The sequence below is a fragment of the Myxine glutinosa genome, chromosome 13 (genome assembly GCF_964187855.1).
Source record: "Myxine glutinosa chromosome 13, kmMyxGlut1.1, whole genome shotgun sequence".
Classification (NCBI taxonomy): domain Eukaryota; kingdom Metazoa; phylum Chordata; class Myxini; order Myxiniformes; family Myxinidae; genus Myxine; species Myxine glutinosa.
The window spans coordinates 37,544,368-37,563,446 of NC_136273.1; the positions used below are offsets into that span (position 1 = coordinate 37,544,368).

The 19,079-nt window shown below is 41.4% G+C and overlaps 1 protein-coding gene across 4 annotated transcripts in view; it reads left to right on the top strand.

Annotated features, from left to right (window-relative positions):
• Positions 1 to 19,079, top strand: part of LOC137438851 (receptor-type tyrosine-protein phosphatase kappa) — a 493,330-nt gene that overhangs the window by 374,693 nt on the left and 99,558 nt on the right. For all 4 annotated transcript variants that reach the window (XM_078767331.1, XM_078767333.1, XM_078767332.1 and 1 more), the window contains 4 exons: positions 1,167 to 1,254; positions 4,026 to 4,102; positions 7,378 to 7,414; positions 12,387 to 12,484. In XM_078767331.1, the coding sequence (XP_078623457.1) occupies positions 1,167 to 1,254; positions 4,026 to 4,102; positions 7,378 to 7,414; positions 12,387 to 12,484 (300 nt within the window). The remainder of the gene's footprint in view (positions 1 to 1,166; positions 1,255 to 4,025; positions 4,103 to 7,377; positions 7,415 to 12,386; positions 12,485 to 19,079) is intronic.

Genomic DNA, 19,079 nt, shown 5'->3' on the forward strand with positions numbered 1-19,079 from the left:
GTTGGCGTCAGGAAGGGCATCCGGCCGTAAAACATTGCTTCAAAAAGGGGACCAAAAAGCAACAACAACCACGGTTCCCGAAAAAGGCCAACCCCCGCTTGCGGGGAAAAATGGCCTCTAAAGGTGGTTATTTTTATTTTTTACTTGGATATTGTCGTTTTTGGTGAAATACATTTTGATCACAGTCTGGATAAGTTCATTGTGTTCATAATAGGCCCATTTTGGGTAGCTCATGAAGGAGCTACATTCAGAATATAAAAATAAGCACAAAATTCATAAAGTCGCAAAACATAAAGATGGAGAAAATAAATTCCGCCGGACATTTTCCACCCGACATTTCTTATTCCGTCCGCCGAGAGAATTGAATAGGGAACTTGATGGAAAAGATGGAAAAAAAATTGTGAATCCAGTAGCTTTTACTTGCCGAAGTGGAGATTAATCCAATAATGAGTATGGAGATCCACACGCAGGCTGGGGACTCACACGGGGACACAACTGTGAATTGTAAGTGTTGTTCCATAATACTTTTAGTTACTAACAGACATTGCACTTCTAAACAAAAGAGAAACAAAAATAATTTTCCAAAAACTTTTCCTGTTATTGATCAAAAAGTGTCATAACTGACGTGGCATGTGCAAAGTTCAATCACGTGAGATTCCTGAACAGGGATTCAAGCTCCTGTTATATTTCCATGAGGTTTGGGATTGTGAAGTCAGCATATCCCTCAAGTCTGACAGGCCCATATAAGATATTCCCCAGGTATGCCCTGTCAACGTCATCAGTCTTCGGCCATGACAAACGGAAATATCCATCCCTCCAATATAGAATTAACTTTATCTTTATGCTTATCATTTTGTATTTCTCTCAGATTTGCTCACACCTTGACAACCTCAGCTGTCCTCGCTTCACCCTGCTCATACTCCAGGCCCTGCCAGACTGTTTGCTTTCTCCTATTTGTGTGACGTCAAACATTTAAACTGCCTTTATCACATGCACTTGAGTCGTCATGACATTCGGACCTTTTATAGAGATTGCACCCTGATTCTTTGAATTGTTGCTACTTTGAGGTAGCAGATTGTGCTTTCATGCGGAAGAGCTCCGGATGTGGTTGTTTTGTTTGAGTAAATAAATGGGATTATAACCTCATCCTTACTTCCTTTCTTCAGAGTTTCTTTGAAGGCCAATTGGCCTCCTGGTCGGTTGCAAAACGAGAGGAGAATCGCAGCAAGAATCGCTATGGAAACATCATCGCATGTAAGCATTGGGGATGGAAGGGGGTTGGGCTGGAGGAGAGGGGGATGATTTGGGGGAGGTTCAAGTGAAGGGTATGGCCGAAAAAACTGGCTTTTGAGGAGTTGTCAGTTATTGTTACATTATCCGCAGCAGTGGCCTTTTTTTTTTTTCTTTTTTTTTTGCATACAAGTTCGAGGCTCGTGAAAGAGCTAACATTAATCACACAAAAAGTCAAACCGACACATAAAACATATAATAAGGGGAGCGGTAGACAAGATGGGGAGAGAGGGGGAAGGACACAAACACAACATTTGAGAGCAGGGACATCGAGAGATCTGTGGAAGGGAGAGGGCTTGGGGGGAGGTGGGAGAGGTATAAAACATATGGACACTGCAAGGACTTCCAGGAAAGAAGTTGGAATTTCAAAAAAGTGCATCTGGGGTGAATTAGTGGGGGTAGAAAAGATCAAGGTTTTGTATGGGGGAAGATAAGAGATGGTGGTGAACAGCCGTTTTGAAGACCTGGAGGGAGGAGTGGGATTGAAGGGAGTGGGGGAGTTTGGTCCAGAGGCGGGAGAAAAGAGGAATGAAAGAGTGAAGGTGAGCAGAGAGCCCAGATTTTGGCAGTTTCACCATCAGAGGGTTGCTGGCAGATCTTGCGCGACCTGTAGGAATATTTGGGGGACAGAGCACAGATAGAGCTGGGGGAGCAAGGCCGGAGAGGAGTCCGTAGAAGACAGAAAGACCACCAACCTGCCTGCGGTGAGTGGAATCTCCTGCGATGTAGCTAACTCCGAGGGCCTTTTACTCAATGATTCTGAAAGCTTTGGTTTCAACAGCGTGAAGCCGAGCTCGGTGTGAGGCAGGAGCACCGGCCCAGACAGTAATGTGTGAGTTGTTGCAAATTGCCCAGAAGGGAGAACAGAATCCATTTATTCCCATCTTGTCCATTTATTGTAATTTATTTGTCTGTTTGCAAGCCACCATGCTGTTGTGTTTGTCTCGCATACAGCAATCAAAGACCATGAATTTGGTCTCCCACCGTCCGCATACCCTCCAAGTTTTGAAGGCTCTGCTTGTTATACTGGGTTCAAGCCAGCAAGGGTCTGGTCGGTCCCCTGCTGGCTGGATCTCTATCTGGCATTGTCGAGCCACTCACCAAAAGCCCAAGGAAAAAAGAACTCTGTTCCCTTTTGGTGAATGTGTTCTGAGATTTTAAACGAGTGGAGAGAAAGGATTGGCGGCGGTGAAGGGGTCAGTTTGAATAAATTTAAATAGGCCTCGAGGATGGCGTAGATGTATGCACACTCGTCTCTCAGCTGTCTGGCTTGGGTTTGAATGCCACCCTGGCTATAAATTGTCATGACCATTTATTTTAAACCACCAAAGGTGGAGTTGTTTTCACCCGTTTGTTACTTGGCCAAAAAAAAAATTTTTTTGACAAGTATGTTGATCACTCCGGGTTGTGTGTGTGTGTGTGTGTGTGTGTGTGTGTGTGTGTGTGTGTGTGTGTGTGTGTGTGTGTGTGTGTGTGTGTGTGTGTGTGTGTGTGTGTGTGTGTGTGTGTGTGTGTGTGTGTGTGTGTGTGTGTGTGTGTGTGTGTGTGTCCGCTCACTTATACTTGCCTACAGGTCACAATTTTAAACCAAACTTCACCAAATGGTAGGGTTCGTGGTCCGACAAAATCCTATATATTTTTGAGGTCAAAAGGTCAACATAGGCCAAAGGTCAACCACTTTCTTTCGAATTTCTAAAATCCACAATTTTCAGCCGATTGACTTGAAATTTGAATATGATTTACATATCAGGTAACTGAATTCAACCACCAACTATTTTGGAGATCAACATTGGCCAAAAGGTCAACAAACTTTTCAAATCTCTAAAATCCTCAATTTTCATCCGATCGACTTGAAATTTGAATAGGATTTACCTATCAGCTAACTGCATTCAAACACCAACTATTTTTGAGGTCTACATAGATCATAAAGTCAACATAGGCCAAAGGTCAACAACTTTTTCAAATTTATAGAATCCTCAATTTTCATCTGATTGACTTGTAATTTGAATGGGATTTTCATATCAGCTAACTGAATTTAACCACCAACTATTTTTGAGAAGGATCGGCCAAAAGGTCAACATAGGCCAAAAGATCAACCACCTTTTTTTGAATTTCTAAAATCCTCAATTTTCATCCGATTGGCTTGAATCCAGATCCGGCCTGTCATTGGATACAAAGCATAAACTGTTCAGCCTGGTGGAGGTATGCGCTCTACCGGGTGCCATTCTAGTTTGACCATGGATTAGGAAATGTTTATGTTGAAATAATGATTTAATGTACAGCGCGGCCTGTACTACAATTCTTGAAATTGACGGGGGAAGGCTTGTTGTTGATTTAAAAAAATACAATTAAAGGTCAAACAACTCATTTGTTGCTTCGAGGGTTTGTTTTTTTTTAATTAGCTTTCCGAGCCTGCTTAGTTTTTTATAATTAATTCGAATTTTGCATTTTGAGGAGGTTTGTTTAAACTCCTTTCTCATGTCCACATTTCCCAAGTAACAGCTCTTAAATGATTGCTTAATGACTAACAGCACAACATCTCCCCGTTAATGAGTCATCTTTGAGTTATTTGATCCTTTTATAAGATGCTCTTAACCCAAACTCTCTAGCCAAGCCTCACTGTGTGTATTAACCTTTGGTTTGCCACTCGAAATTGTGGGTCACCCATTCGAGTCACCAGTGAGGTCAACGGAGACCGTGTGCCTTCATGATGCCTTCCACTGTTTTCTCTGCAGATGATCACTCGCGTGCCGTCCTGGAGACTGTCAACGGAGACCTCAATTCGGACTACATCAACGCCAGTTACATGGATGTGAGAAATCTATTTCTCATCTCCTCTTTCACTTCTCTTCCTTCCTTTATTTACTCTTCCCCTCTCCATCATTATCCTGGCATTTAATATTCCTTTCCTTCATCCACTTGCTGTCTTCCTCTTTCTCTTTCTTTTATCATTAATGATATGCTGCAAGTGTGCATTAAATTGCTTACTCTTCACTTAGAATCGTTCACCTCCTCATTTTTTTTCCTGCAAATCTAAGCCTCATGGAGGGGGTGGGGGGAGGGGATGGCGAACAAAGGAAAAAAGGGAGCGGGGCAGAACCTGACTTGACTGACTTACTTCTGTTGTTCATTTTTAAACTTGAAAGCATCGAATACACTTTTCACTTTGAATATGAATGAATGAATGATCGTTTTAAGACCATTTTTCCCCGCTAGAGAGGGGGTTAGCCTTGCGGGCCCCATGACAATCATGGTTCCCTGTTTGAGGCAATGTTTTTATGGCCGGATGCCCTTCCTGACGCCAACCCTTGGTCGCCTCCTACGATGCGCAGGGATACGGTGTACCTATTCTAAATCGGGGTACGCACCGTGATCATTCCTCCCAGCAAGCTGGTACTCAATTAGCCGACCTCGGAAGGATGACAGGCTGAATCATCCCCCCTGGTGTTAATTCAGCGATCGACCAGGATTCGAACCCAGGATCCTAGGATCCCAAGCCGGCACCCCAACCGCTAAGCCAACGCCAGGCTTTTCACTTTCACTTTTCACTTTACAAATTAAAAATTGCTTGAAACCAAACGTTATTAATAAATATTGTATTTCATAGTTAGTCCACATATACAATTTAGTACGTATAAAGTTCTTCAAAGCATTGTTTAATTACATATTTGGAAAAGTGTTAATTCGCTTTAAATCAAGGGAGGCACGAAGTGCCCCTCCCTTTATATAGGATCATTTCTCTGTATGGAACTTTAAGATGGGGACTGAAAATTCGTTTCGCGGCTTCAACTGGATGAAATCGGCTGCAAGTTTCAGAAGTAAATGCTTTGTACATCGAGGTAATATGTTCCAAATTTCAGAAGTAGATGCTTTGTATGTCGAGGTAATAATATATTTGGCCTACTGTTTGATCACTCACTTCAGTTTTCAGTCACTCATGTACTTTGACTAAGTAATAATTAATATCAAATTCCCTAGTAGGGAACCCTACTCTTCCTCCTCTCTCCTCCTTCCTCCTCTCCTTCTTCCTCCTCTCCACGCCTCCCTCCTCTCCACTCCTTAATCCTCTCTACCCCTTACTCCTCTCCAACCCTCCCTCCTCTCCACTCCTTAATCCTCTCCACTCCTTAATCCTCTCTACCCCTTACTCCTCTCCACCCCTTACTCCTCTCCACCCCTTACTCCTCTCCACCATTCCCTCCTCTCCATCCTCCCTCCTCTCCACCTCTTCCCTCCTCCCTGACTCCATTCTCCTCCTCTCCCTCTCTCCTTCCCCCCTCCTCCCTTCTCTCCCTCTCCCCCACCCCCTCCCTCCCTCTCTCCCTGTACTCACATCGTGTTTGACCGGATACATTCAAAACAGCTATTAGAATGCATGTTTGTCAATAATACACCAATATTTGTCCGATTTTCTCACCTTTTGCTACAACTGAATCTTAAACCATCTTAGCGACTATGAAAAATTTAATCAGTGGTGAGCCAGAGTTGAGATAAAGCTGTGAGGGACTCTGAATATATCCTTTATATTACAGGCCTTCATTTCAATTAAAATGCATTATTGTCTAAAAACGCTAATTTTCGTCCAATTTTCTGACTGTTCTTTGCAACTGAGTCTTAAACCATCTTAGTGACTATGAGAAATGAAATCAGTTGGTGAATTAGAGTGGACAAAAAGCGGTGAGAGAGTCAGAAAGTGTGAGCCTTACAAAATAAGCTGATGAGGCCTCCAGAGCTATGCGGAGCAAACAGAATGGTGGAGATTTGTTTTTGAAGCCTCTCCCTGAACGGGTGAATCCCTCCCTGAACGGGTGAAATCCCTCCCTGAACCAGTGAAATCCCTCCCTGAATGGATGAAATCCCTCCCTGAACGGGTGAAATCCCTCCCTGAATGGGTGAAGCCCCTTCCTGAATGGGTGAAGCCCCTTCCTGAACGGATGAAATCCCTCCCTGAACGGATGAAATCCCTTCCTGAACGGGTGAAATCCCTCCCTGAATGGGTGAAGCCCCTTCCTGAATGGGTGAAGCCCCTTCCTGAACGGATGAAATCTCTCCCTGAACGGATGAAATCCCTCCCTGCACGGATGAAATCCCTTCCTGAACGGGTGAAATCCCTCCCTGAATGGGTGAAGCCCCTTCCTGAATGGGTGAAGCCCCTTCCTGAACGGATGAAATCCCTCCCTGAACGGGTGAAATCCCTCCCTGAATGGGTGAAGCCCCTTCCTGAATGGGCGAAGCCCCTTCCTGAACAGGTGAAGCCCCTTCCTGAACAGGTGAAGCCCCTTCCTGAAGGGGTAAGCCCCTTCCGGAATGGGTGAAGCCCCTTCCTGAATGGGTGAAGCCCCTTCCTGAATGGGTGAAGCCCCTTCCTGAACCGGTGAAGCCCCTTCCTGACTGGGTGAAGTCCCTTCCTGAATGGGTGAAGCCCCTTCCTGAACGGGTGAAGCCCCTTCCTGAATGGGTGAAGCCCCTCCCTGAACGGGTGAAGCTCTTTATATCCCACTGTATATCATACATACATATAAAGGTCTTTCTAACCACTGACTGATATTAATGTTTGGTACCTTCCGGGTTGAAATTTGGAGTGCCGACGGACATCGAGGTCGACGGATACCCGACGGACACCGGGAAAAATCCTAGAACCATCGGAAAGCGACCGTAAATTATAACTTACATTTAAAAAATCGCAAACACATACATAAAAAACCTCAATCAATATCTAGCATTTCAAAATTGTAATTTATATTACTGTAAACTGGGAAATAAACATCTGAATGAAAATGTCCATATAAACAGTGAACGTGTCTGTAAAATAAATAATAAATAAACCTTAATTGATATCTAGAAGGAGGTCGGTGATGCTTGCCTGTTTAATCATAAAACTTCTATTTATTATGCACCTAAGCATGGCTTGTTATTGCTTACAATGTGTGAGCATACCCCACTAGTATATACATATATATATTTGTAGAGATTATACTACAGTTGTATGACTGTCATGAATAATGGGTTTTGTATTTGTTTGCATGAAGTGAATAGACGTATTTATTTATTTATTTATTTCATGTTCCCCTCTTTGTGTTTTTGTAGGGATATCATCGATCAAAGCAATATATCGCCACACAAGGTAATGGTTCACATGCAGACGATGTATTCAAACATCTTCATGTTGGGTTTGCCATCCTCTGACGTAAAGTGAACGCGGATGATTTTGTTCGAGATTTAAGTACGCTTCTTGTACGTCCAATTCTCTCCGGGTCACACAGAAAAAAAGCTTTTTCATCAAACCCTTTGAAACTTTCACCAAGAAACTAATTTCGATTCTTCACATTTTAATTAAATTTATCTGAGTGCCTTGAAAACATTTTAACTTGAAGCTTTGCGCATTACCACCAAATAATTCACTTTGACTGCGATTCCAACAAATTGCACTTGTGTAGTAGGTGTGTCCGGTTTGTTTTGACATCTTTTCGGGAATGTGTAAAGTCGAATTATCTCTCAATTATGAGTACCTGTGTCTTCAACCAGGTGCACAACAACAACAACAACAACAACAACAACAACATCAATATATTTCATTGCCCATGCCTCATCCATCTTCACTGGCATGGAAACCATAACGGTAAATAAATGCAATAACTGCAAAATAAAAACCCTAAAGGGTAAAGAAGAATCACTAAAACCAAGAGGAAAAAGTATACACACAATGTATAACTCACAAGCACAGCACGAGGAAGGAAGAGGAAGAACCATGGACAAAATGAGGAATGGCAGCTAAATGAAAAGACGTGCCTTTGCTCTTCGGCAGAGAAGGTTTCAAGGAAAATGATTCGCGTTAGGAACTCTGGCCTCCAGGATGCGAACATAATTCTTATTCTAGTACATTTGTCAGTGCAGATGGGTCAGCCAGCTTAATTTGCCCATCAAATGATGATACTCTCGTTGGATGTCACACTATGTCCGTAGCAAGGCAGCCGAAGGGTGGTCTTGTGGTCCAAAGATATGTGCGCGTGTTTTTTGATATTTGGTTTATATAGCCGAGATGGTCCATTTATTGGGAACATTCAGAGGAAACAAAACTGAACTCGACTCCAGAAATTTGCAACAACGAAGAGAGAAAGCAAACGTAGCCACAGGTGACGTTTCCCTCAGGGCCCATGTACTTCCTCACAAACAGAACTGCAGTTTCAGCCTGCACAGCCATTTTTTTTTTTACCTCCGACACCGATGGTGGATGGAGGTTATGTTTTCACCACCGTCTGTATGTCTGTGAGGAGGATATCTCAAAATGTTGTGGACGAGTTGTGACAAAACATGCTGGATGAGTTGGTTAGGCGACAAAAACAAGCCGCATGGATTTTTTTAGTGTCAGGGTAGAGCTAAGCCATCATCATTGACGTTTGGCTCCTTTGTGCAGTGAAACTGGCGTAATCTAGCATTATATGATTGTATGCGAGGGTTATGCAAGCATTTCCCTGTTAATGTAGTTCCGGTTTTCTTCTTTCCGGGTTCTCTGGGCGGTTGGTGTGGTTAAGCTTTTTTGGCGGGTGTATGTATGCCAGGTTGGTGTTGTGTGTTTACCTTTATTGTCCTTTTTGTTTGGCACCATCCCATTCTTGGAGACCTTTCTTTGTAGATTGTACTCTTTTTGGGATCTGGTTAGACCCCCTCCTTGGCCTTTTGCTTACCAAGCCTCAAGCACTGATGACCGATGTTTATTGGGTGTAATACCGATTATGCATGTTCCCCCCATTTTGAATAGCCCCCAAAAAGGAAATACTATGTTTTGACACATACCTGGAAATGAGTTGTTAATAAGATATAAAAATGGCTGCCGGCTGGAAAATGCAGTTCTGGGTTTCAGGAATATCATGGACCATGAAGGAACATCACCTGAGGTTAAGTTTGCTCTCTCTCACTTAGTTGTTGCAAATTTGTGCACTGGAGTTTTGTTTTATTTTCTGGTTGGCCGTGCCTTTCCTGCTGAAATGGATCATCTCAACCACGTCAACATAATGTCTATGATATATCTTGTAAATATTTTCAAGTGTTTGTGTTTGTTTGTGTGCTTGTTATTCTTTCACGGCCGAACCATAGCTACTCCACCCCCGCCTCTCAGAATCCCCTTCCCCTCAAGGAAATTCGCCCTGTATGTTTGTGTAGGTCTGAAAATCATGGTAAAAAAACGGTTAGACCACTCTCTACCAAATTTGCGTACATCCTGAGGATATCGAGGGTCAGGTCGAGTGCAATCCCATCTTTCACCCCCCCCCCCCCCCCCCCCCACACTCTCTCATCCCCAAACAAGGCATTTGGCAATTGTGTGTGTGTGTGTGTGTGTGTGTGTGTGTGTGTGTGTGTGTGTGTGTGTGTGTGTGTGTGTGTAAGTTTAGGAACAACCGATACTGTACAATTAATTAAGTGTGTGTGTGTGTGTGTAACTGTGGGTGTGTGTGTGTGTAAGTAAGTGTGGGTGTGTGTGTTTATTCAACTGAAAAGCAAGAAACCGACCTCAAACAAGGCAATGAGGTCATTTGCCCATCATTGCAGTGGTGAAATCTTGGGTTAATATTTGCTACAGCTTTAAACCCTTTGAGATCTGGGAGGGCTCCATTTCACCTTCTGAAACCTGCATATGGAAATAACCTCCAATACAACTAACAACAACAACAACACTAATGATAATAGAATCTTACTATAATTCACCAAATGTCCGTCCGTCTGTCTGTCCTCCGTCCGTCTGTCCGTCATTCGAAGGTACCGCAAAAACTGCTGAACCGATCGCAACGATATTTTGGGATTAGCTTTACCCCTGGAGTAAAATAGGGTAGATTGTTTTTCCAATTTCAGCTTTGGTCTCCAGCATTTTCAGCTTTGGTCTCCTGCATAACGTTATTTTCCAGGGTGCCGCACAAACGGCTGCACCGATCGCTGCATGGCTGCCTCGGACAGACTCGGTGACCTCGGACAAAGACCTTTTGTAAGGACATGGGTTGAATCCATGCTTGAGAGAATGCCAACCCTCTCCCTGCCATCACGGTCGTCTCTCCAACTCACAATCCTATGAGATATGCGGAAAGGACGACCCAAAACCAATTATCTTCTTTTTGATTCGTATATAAATATTATTAAAAGTAAATAATGACCTCGGCCAAAGTTCAAACGACGTGGGTTTAATCTCTACATGAGAGAATTCCACATAGCTATTTGGGCGGTGTATAAGCCAACAGATCGCTGTCTCCATCGATCTTGCCAAGACCGTAACACCTATCAGCTCAAAATCCTTTTAACTGTTGACTTGGTAGTTTTTACAATGAAGGAAACATCAACAATGTTGTTAAAAGTTTATTTTGTGATTAATTTGTGATTGTAGTAATGTTGTTTGGAATGAAAAAAGAGATATCGAGCTCAAGTGAATGACGACATGCCGTGATGGTTTCTACTTTGTGAACGTTAACTTCGCGGATCGCCATATGCAGATTCGCCACGGACCCACGATCGATGTTTCTATACGTGAACGTATCCGTTTGTTTGCGAACGGGTACGTTTTTCATGGATGTCCTTCACGAACTTGCTGTCCATGTCTGACGTGCGACTGAGAGTGCTACAGGAATGTGGAATTTATTGGTTTCATGCTTTAGCATTCGCTGTATCGGCATTGCCTGTTTGCTTCTGGCCTCCCACCCATGCATTGCATGGGTATCTCACTAGTAATATTAATGTTATTACAAAACAATATTAATACTAACTAGCCGAAACCCGTGGAACATCCACGGAAGGGAGGATGTGGTGTATGGATAGAGTGTACCATTATGGATGGCATAGGGGATTTGCTTGTCCGAGTAAGAGTTAGGAAGAAAGATGAGAATGAAGAGTGCGTATATGAACAACGATCGCCGACACCGGCACAAATGCATGCTCTGGATTGTCCACTCAGTGGACGGCTTGCTTTCGCCTTCGCCTGTTCAATCAGCGGACAGCTTGCTTCGCCTTCACCCAGCAGACGCCAATACGATGGCGTCGTAAGATGGCGTCGTATCGGCAGTTAATCGGATGCTTTTGGGCCCCAACGTCGGCTAATTCAGATTTTTCGAGTATGGCTGTACATGACAAACAAAGAGCACGATTCGTAGATCGTAAATCCATTAGTGCCTTGGGCATCGGGTCACTGGGTGCGGCGTAAAAGGGATAACAAAGTCGAGTCCTTACGCTATTATTATATAGATAATATCCCATCTCCCCCAGAGAAGCCTACCAGAAGTAAAAAAAAACGATAAAGCACAAAAACGTATGATTACCTTTTCAAACCGTCGGTACTGCTGTTTAACACAAAACTGAAACAAATCTGGAGGAATCTCGACGTCCTTGAGGCATTATATGGTTATCGCATCCACCACAGAGTAATGTACCAGAGCCTAGATCTACTGTAATCTACATACCTCAGAGAGGATAATAACATGACCCTTCCACCCGTCGGGACTGGGTGTGTTAGTTAACCAAATAAGGAATGAATAAATCTCTGAAGGTATGACTTTTGCCATGAAATCCTCATTTTTGCTTGAGATCTTTGTGAAAGTTTTGTCGTCTCTCCTTTGCGTGAATTTTTCTAACATTTTGGATAAAACATCCATGGACACCGGCACAATTGCCATTACACAAGGTGTAATCACCTTGTGTAATGGTGATTACACAAGAGTCTGTGTAATCATTGCGATATTGGGTGATGTTGGCATGAGGGAACAAATAGTCTCTCCCCTTAGTGCTCGAGTGCTGTTGAGTTGTTTATTTGTGCGGCATGAAACCGAAAAATGTGTTTTTCAAATTATTTTCTCAAAATGCCTCCTCAAATGTTGAACCTAAAGCCACATTGATTCATATCATGTGCCCTTTCAATTTCCTCCACCCCATTCCCCATTCCCAACCCTACTAGTGTTGTTTGTTTGTTTGTTTTTCTCCTGTTATTGACTGTTTCTTATTATACATTTCTATCACCATTGCGCTCTGCTTCCCTGTACCATTATGTGCGCCATTTTTCATTTATAACCCCTTTTGTTATCTTCTCCAATTTGCCCAAACAATTATCCTTCTGCCTTTTCCAGGTCCCCTCCCCGAGACGATCTGCGATTTCTGGCGCATGGTTTGGCAGGAACAGACAGCATCAATTATTATGGTCACCAACCTGGTGGAGGTTGGTCGGGTGAGTTTTACTTTGCTCGACTAAGCAGCGGAATGCACCAGGAATAACATATCCATGTCGTTGTAAAAGTTTTGCATCACGAGTGAGAATTTGTGGTAGATTAAATGAAGGTAAACAATTGCTTTGGCCTCCTCCGCCTCACGTCAGCCATTAGCTCTCTCTCATTGGTGCGTTTCGCTCTCATTGGCGTGTCTCATTAGCTCTCTCTCTCTCTCTCTCTCTCTCTCTCTCTCTCTCTCTCTCTCTCTCTCTCTCTCTCTCTCTCCAGCAACATACCATTGCTGGAGCGTAGCGGCGTCACTATGGCAGTTGATTTACCCAAGTTGCTCAACTCCAACCTGTACAGTCATGAGGTATCAGGATGTACCTGGGGATCTCTGAGCTGTGTACGGATATTCAACGTCCTGCTAGAGGTTGCGTTGTTAAAACCTTTGTGCATTTGTTGGTGTGATTTGTGGGATCGCCATGACAACAAGAACTCGTCACCTCTAGTTAAAGGCACGCATGGAGGCTGGCATTGATTTTTGGTGCGTGGCTGTGATAGTTCGACACGTGTGACATGCTACATGTGTGACATGTGTTACATATTTATGTGAATGTATGTAAATTACCATTCAGGTCTTTGCTTATCCGTGTGTAGTAGATTAAGGGTTGTTGTGGTTGGAGGCTCAGGAGCCCTTCTGAAAAAGTGTCCGGAAACGGAAGTGACCGGAAACGGAAGAGGAAAAGACACGAGGAAGAAAAGCGACGAGTATTCGTCTTCTTCCTCGCCCCGCTCCGACGAAAGGTGGGATCGACCTTGCGCTGCGTGGAAAAGCGGCGTTCCGAAGCCCGTCTGGCGAGAGGAGTTACCGGGATGTGTACCTACCCGGTGGAGACGTCAAGTTGACGTGGGGCCGTGCATCGACCCCGCGTCTGGCACCGTTCGCGGCACCGTCTAAACAGACGCGTACGGGTCGCCCGTTGGGGCCTAACACGCCTTGCAAGCGGCGTGGGGCTTTTGGCTTGATTTACCGTACCCGCTTCGCGTGGCCACGAGGGGCTGCAGCCGCGGTGCCGGGTACGATACCTGCCCGGTGGAAACACGTCCACCCGGGGTTCGTTCAACCGCCCGAGAGCGGCGACGCCGACCAGCATCTCAGTCAGGAGGGGCCCAGAGACATTGTGAGGGGCAGAGACCAAAAGGGGGTCGTAAGTACAGAAGTGGACACTCCTATATAAGATGGCCATCTTAAGCATATAGGGAATTGATTGTGGATTGGGGAATTGTTGATGGTTGTTTGTTGTTGATTGCTCGGGGAATATCCGTGATTGTATCATTGAAATCGTATGCTATCCTTACCCTGGAAATATATCATTGCACATCAGTTTCTCTTGGGTGGAATTCATAGGGATTGCGTTGCGAAAGCGCATATATATAATACTACTTGCTGGCGAAGGTCCTCTCACGGTCCGGGGGTCACCGAGACCAGGTAGTCACCGAGGGGACCACGTAACACATCCTACTCGTCGATTACAAAACTGATTGCTTCGATTTTAAGTGTCTTGCGTAGCCGTCAGTACAAAACAAAATGACTGAAGAAATGGGCAAATGTCTAATGGAACAGCTTGGGTTTCTTCTCTTGTTCTTGAGTTTATGTGCCGTCCCTTTTGGCTAACCCTCAGAATAACCCCCAAATTTGAATCTGTGTGTACTAATGTTGTCCTAGCACTCAGATTGGTAGGAGTATGTTTGTTTGCACTCAAAAGCTGTCTATCCACTGCTGTAAGGATGGGTGAGTTGGAAAGCTCCAAAAGCCGAGATAACATTCATCCCGAATGTTGGTGGATGGTGTTTTGTACACCGCTCCTTTCATATTCCATCTCCAGGCGCTGCATGACGCGCGCTGAAAGGGAGTACTCACACTCCGGTTGTTGTACACCGCTCCTTTCCTGTGCCATCTCCAGGCGCTGCATAACGTCAGTGCCGGACACCGAAGGGGGCTTGGCAATGACGCACGCTGAAAGGGAGTACTCAGTTTTCACTCTGGTTGTTTGTTTTCTTGGTTGTTTTCTTGGTTGTTTGTTTGTCCGGGTGATATCTCAGCCATCCTTTGAGCTAGGAAGCTGAAATTTTGGCACAATAGTAAGCAAGTACTTTGTCAAAAACGATATTTTTTGTTTTTTGATTAATCAATTAATTGATGAGTTATTTAATTATTGGCGATTAATTAAATACTTATTTATTTCCTTTCTCTTCTGGCCATTATCTCAGGCACCTTTTGAGTTAGGAAGATGATATTTGGACATGCCAATGACAAAGTGATTTGGCTGTAAAAGATATTTTTGATTTATTGATTAATCAATTAATAGATTAATTATTTAATTATTCGATTAATGACGAAAAAAAAAATATTTTTTACAGATTCTGATGAAAGGGTGGTGGTTTACATGTTCTATTTATTGACCCGAGTTACGAATTGATTAATTATTTCATTTTTTTATGATTATTATTTACTTATTTTTGTTATTAATTGTACACCGCTCCTTTCCTATGCCATCTCCAGGCATTGCAAATCGTCATTGCCGGGCACCGAAGGGGGCTTGGCAGTGACGCACGCTGAAAGAGAGTACTCAGTTTTCACTCTGGTTGTTTGTTTGTTTGTTTGTTTTCTTGTTTTCTTTCTTGTTTGTTTTCTTGTTTTCTTGTTTGTTTGTCCGGACGATATCTCAGCCATCCTTTGAGCTAGGAAGCTGAAATTTCGGCACAATAGTGAGCAAGTCCTTTGTCAAAAACGGTATTTTTTTTTTTTTATTAATCAATAAATTGAGGAGTTATTTAATTATTAGCGATTAATTCAGTACTTATTTAATTAATCAAATTTCCTTTCTCTTCTGACCATTAACTCAGGCACCTTTTGAGTTAGGAAGCTGATATTTGGACATGCCAATGACCAGGTGATTTGGCTGCAAAGGATATTTTTGATTTATTAATTAATCAATTAATTATTTAATTATTCGATTAATGACAAAAAAAAAAAAAAAATTTAAGTTACAGATTCTGATGAAATAGTGGTAGTTTATGTGTTCTCTGACCAAATTGATTAATAATTTAATTTTTTATGATTATTATTTATTTATTTTCATTATTAATCATTTATTTATTTTCTTTCTCATTTGGCCAATATCTGTCACCTTTTGAGCTGGGAAGCTAATATTTGGACATGAGTGACCAAGTGATGTGGCTATCAAGGATATTTTTGATTTATTGATTAATGATTTCATCCATTAATAATTATTTATTGATTAATCGATTAATTATTTATTGAGTAATCAATTAATTATTTAATTTTTTATAAATGACTTATTTAATTAAATTTCTAAAAGATACATCTTCGGATGAAGCACTAGTGGTTTAGTTATGCGATTAGCCAATTGATTATGAAAATATTTTGTGATAATCTTTTATTGATTTTAATTATACAATTAATCAATCAATTAGTGGACACCTCTGCCTCCCAATGCAGCCTCAATGAGCTGCACTGCGGTATTGCCGGGCGCCGGAGGCACCCCGGCAATGCCGCGCTGCAGCATATTTAATTATTTGGCATGGGGCGGTGTACTTTGAATGTATTTGTACTTGTTTTCTTGCTTTATTGTTTGTTTGCTTGTTTGTTTGTTTGTCCGGGCGATATCTCAGCCATCCTTTGAGATAGGAAGCTGAAATTTCGGGACAACAGTGAGCAAGTCCTTTGTCAAAAACCATATTTTTTGTTTTTTGATCAATCAATTAATTGAGGAGTTATTTAATTATTAGCAATTAATTAAGTACTTATTTAATTAATCAAATTTCCTTTCTCTTCTGACCATTAACTCAGGCACCTTTTGAGTTAGGAAGCTGATATTTGAACATGCCAATGACCAGGTGATTTGGCTGCAAAGGCTATTTTTGATTTATTAATTAATCAATTAATCGATTAATTATTCGATTAATGACCAAAAAAAAAAATTTTTTTAAGTTACACATTCTGATGAAATGGTGGTGGTTTATGTGTTCTCTGACCGAATTGATTAATAAATTTAATTTTTTTATGATTATTATTTATTTATTTTCATTATTAATCATTTCTTTATTTTCTTTCTCATTTGGCCAATATCTCAGGCACCTTTTGAGCTGGGAAGCTAATATTTGGACATGACAGTGACCAAGTGATGTGGCTATCAAGGATATTTTTGATTTATTGATAAATCATTTAATCGATTAATTATTTTTGATTAATCGATTAATTATTTATTGATTAATCAATTGATTATTTCATTTTTTATTAATGAGTTATTTAATTAAATTTCTAAAAGATACATCTTCGGATGAAGCACTCGTGGTTTAGTTATGCTATTAGCCAATTGATTAAGAAAATATTTTGTGATAATCTTTTATGGATTTTAATTATACAATGAATCAATCAATTAGTGTACACCTCTCCCTCCCAATGCAGCCTCAATGAGCTGCACTGCGGTATTGCCGGGTGCCGGAGGCGTCCCGGCAATGCTGCGCTGTAGGATATTTAATTATTTGGCATGGGGGCGGTGTACTTTGAATGTATCTTTACTTGTTATTTCTTTATTTTATTTCTCATCTGGGCAATATCTCAGGCACCTTTTGAATTTGGGAGCTGATATTTGGACATGACAATGACCAAGTGATTTGGCTGTAAAGGGCCTTTTTGATTTATTGATTAATTAATTAATCGATTAATTATTTAATTATTCGATGAATGACTTAATTAATTTTTTTTTAAGTTACAGATTCGGATGAAATGGTGGTGGTTTCTGTATTCTATTAGCCAATTGATTAACCATTTAATTTTTTTATGATTATTATTTATTTATTTTCATTATTAATTATTTCTTTATTTTCTTTCTCATCTGGGCAATATCTCGGGCACCTTTTGAGCGAGGAAGCTGATATTTGGAGATGACAATGACCAAGTGATTTGGCTGTAAAAGGTATTTTTTATTTATTGATTAATTAATTAATCGATTAATTATTTAATTATTCAATGAATGACTTAATTAATTAATTTTTTTAAGTTACAGATTCGGATGAAATGGTGGTGGTTTATGTATTCTATGAGCCAATTGATTAACTTTTTAATTTTTTTATGATTATTATTTATTTCTTTTCATTATTAATTAATCGATTAATTATTTAATTATTCGATTAATGACGAATTTTTTTTTTTTAAAGTTTCATATTCTGATGAAATGGTCGTTTATGTGTTATATTAGCGAATTCATTAATTATTTCATTTTTTTATGATTATTATTTATTTAGTTTCATTATTAATTAATTATTTATTTCCTTGCTCATCTTGGCAATATCACTGGCAACTTTTGAGCTAGGAAACTAATATTTGGACATGACAGTGACCAAGTGATGTGGCTACCAAGGATATTTTTGATTTATTGATTACTCACTCAATTGATTCATTATTTATTGATTAATCAATTAATTATTTAGTTTTTTTATTAATGCCTTATTTAATAAAATTTCTAAAAGATACATCTTCGGATGAAGCACTAGTGGTTTAGTTATTCTATTGGCCAATTGATTAAGAAAATATTTTATGATAATCTTTTCTTGATTTTCATTATGCAATTAATCAATCAATTATTGTGCACCTCTCCCTCCAAATACAGTCTCTATGAGCTGCACGGCGGTATTGTCGGGCGCCGGAGGCGCCCCGGCAATGCCGCGCTGGAGGATATTAAATTATTTGGCATGGGGGCGGTGTACTTTGAATGTATCTGTGCTTGTTTGTTTTTGTACACCGCACCTTTCCTATGCCATCTCCAGGCATTGCAAATCGTCATTGCTGGGCACCGAAGGGGGCTCGGCAGTGACGCACGCTGAAAGGGAGTACTCAGTTTTCACTCTGTTTGTTTGTTTGTTTGTTGTACACCGCACCTTTCCTATGCCATCTCCAGGCATTGCAAATCGTCATTGCTGGGCACCGAAGTGGGCTCGGCAGTGACACACACTGAAAGGGAGTGCTCAGTTTTCACTCTGGTTGTTTGTTTGTTTGTTTTCTTGCTTTCTTGGTTGTCCGGGCGATATCTCAGCCATCCTTTGAGCAAGGAAGCTGAAATTTCGGCACAATAGTGAGCAAGTGCTTTGTCAAAAACGTTATTTTTTGTTTTTTGATTAATCAATTAATTGAGCAGTTATTTAATTATTAGCGATTAATTAAGTCCTTATTTAATTAATCAAATTTCCTTTCTCTTCTGACCATTAACTCAGGCACCTTTTGAGTTAGGAAGCTGATATTTGGACATGCCAATGACCAGGTTATTTGGCTGCAAAGGCTATTTTGTACACCACACCTTTCCTATGCCATCTCCAGGCATTGCAAATCGTCATTGCTGGGCACCGAAGGGGGCTCGGCAGTGACGCACGCTGAAAGGGAGTACTCAGTTTTCACTCTGTTTGTTTGTTTTTGTACACCGCTCCTTTCCTATGCCATCTCCAGGCATTGCAAATCGTCATTGCCGGGCACCAAAGGGGGCTCGGCAGTGACGCACGCTGAAAGAGAGTACTCAGTTTTCACTCTGGTTT